We start from the raw sequence: 4,181 nt of genomic DNA on the forward strand, positions 1-4,181 counted from the left end.
GTCCGGCTGAACACCATCCTGACGGCCCAGTATCTACCAAAAATCCAGTTAGAATCACAACTCGTAACTACACCAACCTGATTTCTTTAGAAAACATGCACTGGAAGCACGAAGACTTGCTGAAACAAGGGTCTGATGTAGTTCAGAACCACTCTGGAACAGCTTTTAAGAGCATTTCAGAGTATTTTTGTATAAAGTGCCTTTTTTTTTTTTTCTCAGTAAAAGCCTCACCTGACAGGACAAGGACACCTTCGAGAGCGTTTCAAATTCCACTCAGTTGAACCAAGTCCCATCAGGCCAATGGGAAGAATGAAACGCATTGTTACACTACCTGACAGAATTAATTCAGGTTACTTGGAGAGCACGGCAGACTAACTGGCGCACTGGGAAGACCACCTCAAAAATGAGTCCTCATCAATCATGCCCCTAACATGTTTTATCACCCATCTGCCTGAAGCCAGCCAAAAAGCAAAGCCAGACGTGAACACAGGGCTTGAGCAGCAGGTAGGGGGTCAGCTCCGTCACAGCGTCACAATGCAGGTAAATGAAAACATACTGCTTTATTCATTAACTACCCAAAAACATCACAAAAGCATCAAAATAATAGAAGCGACAAGGAGACTACTCTATGTTTTGGCTTATTCTGTTAACTCTAAACTAATCCAACATTCCAGTATAGCAACATAACGAAAGAAAACAGACCTCTGTCATTAAGCGTTTGAGCCCTTCTACCTCATCTTCTCCTGGATTGAGTTCACCACCAGGTCTGTTAAAATAATCAATGATGAAAGCTAAAGTTATGGTTTATTGCATTTACTGACTTTCACATGTAAGTTTGGATGTGCTTCCAGACAGGGAGTTACAAATTCACTCAAGGCCCTTAAGTCAGAAGTTCCAAATCTAACATTGCTGAGTTTGAAGACAGTAGGAGAGCTTTCACCAAAACCATGACTAAAACGGCTACTGTACGTCCCTCAAAAAAATAACTATTGCATAAAATAGCAGAACTTCAGCAAAAAAAAATAACAGGGACACTCAAAAGGTAAAGTTTTAACAACAGTATCAAAGCACCAGAACCTGAAGAAAGAGTTGTAAGTACCGACTGTATTTGTTCTAATCTCAAAACCAGCACTCACTGAAGCACCCAGGAAGCAGAAAATAAAACTCATGTGAGGAACCATCCTGCATTTGATGCAAGGTTAATGAAAAAACCTAAAACCACATTTTCATCATTACAGAGTTTCGCAAAACTAAGCTATTTTGTCCGCAAATACCCCCAAATCAAGATGTCAAAGAGGAATCTGGATATAAAATTAGGTTTCACACACAGAGGATATAAAATTAGATTTCACACACAGAGAATTGACAACGAACAATATAAATGTTCAAAACATAAGGGCAAGAACACAAACAGGATAACTTGAGTCAAGTCAAGCCCATCCAGTTTAGAAAAGAAAACAAGCACCGCCACCATCGCTATGACCACATGATGCAAACACTAAAATTTCATTCTGGCAGTGGTAGCTATGAGATGAACTGAAGCAGTTTTCTCAGATTCAGATGCCTACCTTTCTTGCCGTCCCCAGCTCACCCAGTAGTTTATAACCGGGTACCATTCTGCCTTTACTGGGGTTTATTCCTTGAGCTCTACTTTACCATTTTTGCGGCCATAGCATAAGGACATTTGAGCACAACAGCTTCCACAATGTACAAACACCACAGTAACTACTGATAATGAGTTTTAAACAGGATTTTACCATGGTGATGCACCATAACTAAGATTTCTAGTTGGTTCAAAACCTGCCACCCCACTCATGAGCAGAGTCAAAGACATTTTAAATGAAAACCCCACCCCCAAAGTCTTTGTAAGAAATGAATCACATTCAAAACATCCATCAGTTAGCCACGCTTTAACCTCTGGCCTGCACATTTAGCAGCCTGTGACAATAAAGTTAAACTAAAAGTTACATTTGAGAAACAGACACTTACAGCTTGAAAAAAGTTGTACCCAGCTGCAGTAACAGCACATGGGGCAGCCTGTGCTCATGTACAATCAGAACCCCTTCCACTGTCCGCCTCATACCAATCTTGTCAAACTCTTCTCTCATGCGCTGAAACCGAGCTGCCACAGAACTGTCCTTCTCATACAGGGGTTCCTTTGTACCAAACGTGTAATTTGTCAGAGGATACCTGTGAGGGGAAGAAAACATGTCACTATATAACAAGGAATCTAAATTAAATCACTAGGACACTGCATCCACCCTGAGGCAGAAGCTTCTGTTCTTGGCAGAAGGGTAACTCATTCACAGTTTAGAAGTTCTTGGTTGTAACTTCAGGGTCCCTATCGCACAAAGATCCACGCTACCATACGTACAAGTGCGGCAAAGCCCTGCTGATTGACACGCTAGCGCGGTGCCAATCCAAAAGAAGCCCAGAAGAACCAGCAGCAAACATTATTCTAGATGAGAAATAGAAACACAGCAGAGAAAAGGCAGCTGAGGCTCTGAGAGGAGCTGGGAGCGGGGCAGGAGAGAAAAGCTCTGCTGGGAAGGATGGAAGCTGCACAGGACAGCAGGTTTGGGTTTGGTTTTTTTCTGTGGAAGTAATGAAGAGTCTGAGAACTAAACTGTTAGAAGTGGTTTTGTTCAGAAGGGGGAAATCAGGGGATCACAGAAGAGGAGAAATCCTGAATGTCTAAGTGCAGGGCCAGGAGCCCAGGGCAAGATGAAGAGCTTGAGCAGATTGCTCTGTTGGGCTAGGTGCCAGACCTCTGCCTCCCCTAGTGACAGTACAGCAGAAACTCAAGAGATGCCTCCAGGTAAGAGGGACTGAGAAGAGTCAGAAACGAGAAGAAAGCTTAGGCAGGAAACTGGTCAGTCCTGGGGAGCACAGAGGGCAACAGGAAAATGTTACTGCACAATGAAATCCAAGTAACACAAAGATCTGATAGCACGAGGCCTGAGAAGAAGACGGGATCATCAGGCTAAGTCAAAATATGAAAGGAAAATGGGCTCTGGGCAGAGCAGCAATGAGACATCACCACGGCTTTACTGACTTGTGGCATACAGCAACTGAATTAATGGAATAAATTATGGATTTCATGGGGAATGCTTTCCTTGAGACACATCTTGTCATGTGTTCTTTCCTCAATATTTAGTCATATCAAACTTGAGTAGTACACACTCTAAAATTTTCCTCCTGTTCAACTGCTCCTCATTTTTTATATCACAAGCCAGTGGCAGTTGTTAGACCCCTTTCTCACGTACACAAGTGAGACAAACCAACCACTTTCCTAACAGCAGATACATTCATTAGCAAGCTGCTCCCCCCCCCTTCCCTTTCACTTATAGCTTAGAATCATTTCCATTTTCAGATACACAGACAGCTTTATTAATAATATTGGTTATTATTATAGGTTATAGTACGTTACACCAATGTGGGTACATCAGTCTGTACATCAAAACCCTCACGCTACACTTTAGAAAAAAAAAAAAGGTGATAATGCAGCTTCCCAATGAGTCTTTTTTTCAGAAAGAGTATAAAAATATTCCAATTGCTGAAGTTCATATCTGAACTTCCACAAGGCTCTAACTGCAAATAAACTCGGCTATACAAAAAAAACAAAAGTAAAATATGTATGAGTCTGTGATTAATAGCTGAAGCTGAATACTGACCATTACAGTTACCATTTGCTGTTTCTGCCACCTGACAGATGTACTTAGCAGAGAATACAGCCATCGGAGTGCCACTGGAAGAAGCTTCAAGTGTATGGCTTTTCACATAAAGTAAGCATTTATTAGCAAATGGTGCAGATCTATGACAGTAGTAAAGTTTTCTCTGGTAGCGACCACTCTGAAATTAAATTAAAACACCTGCACCAGGCACAAGGGGTGAGCCTGCATCCCACCCAAGCCAAGGAACCGTTTCTCCCTCTGCCGTCAAAGGCAGCTGCCTGTGAAAGAGAAAACCAGACAGAGGCACAGGCGATGGTCGCCACCCCTGAATACTCGCGGTGTTACTTGGGGCCCCCGCTTCCCGAGAGATGCTGTTCCCATGGCACTAAAGCATCCACACCAAACGCTCCACCATCCCCCGATCGCTGCCAAGCTGGCGGTACCCACAACACCCGACAGCGTGGCGTTTCACGGCTTAACAGCGCGCCCTCGGAGCGGGGGGCAGAG

General features: G+C 43.2%; 1 protein-coding gene across 1 annotated transcript in view; it reads right to left on the reverse strand.

Annotated features, from left to right (window-relative positions):
• The window catches only part of NUDT21 (nudix hydrolase 21), a 7,021-nt gene extending 2,846 nt beyond the window's left edge, over nucleotides 1-4,175 (reverse strand). The window contains 3 exon segments of the mRNA XM_009643308.2: nucleotides 2-33; nucleotides 703-766; nucleotides 1,990-4,175. Coding sequence (XP_009641603.2) covers nucleotides 2-33; nucleotides 703-766; nucleotides 1,990-2,210 — 317 coding nt within the window. The 5' untranslated portion in view covers nucleotides 2,211-4,175.
• Nucleotides 4,176-4,181: the final 6 nt, after the last annotated feature.

This window comes from Egretta garzetta, unplaced genomic scaffold (genome assembly GCF_000687185.1).
Source record: "Egretta garzetta isolate BGI_Z169 unplaced genomic scaffold, ASM68718v1 scaffold27, whole genome shotgun sequence".
NCBI classification, from domain to species: Eukaryota; Metazoa; Chordata; class Aves; order Pelecaniformes; family Ardeidae; genus Egretta; species Egretta garzetta.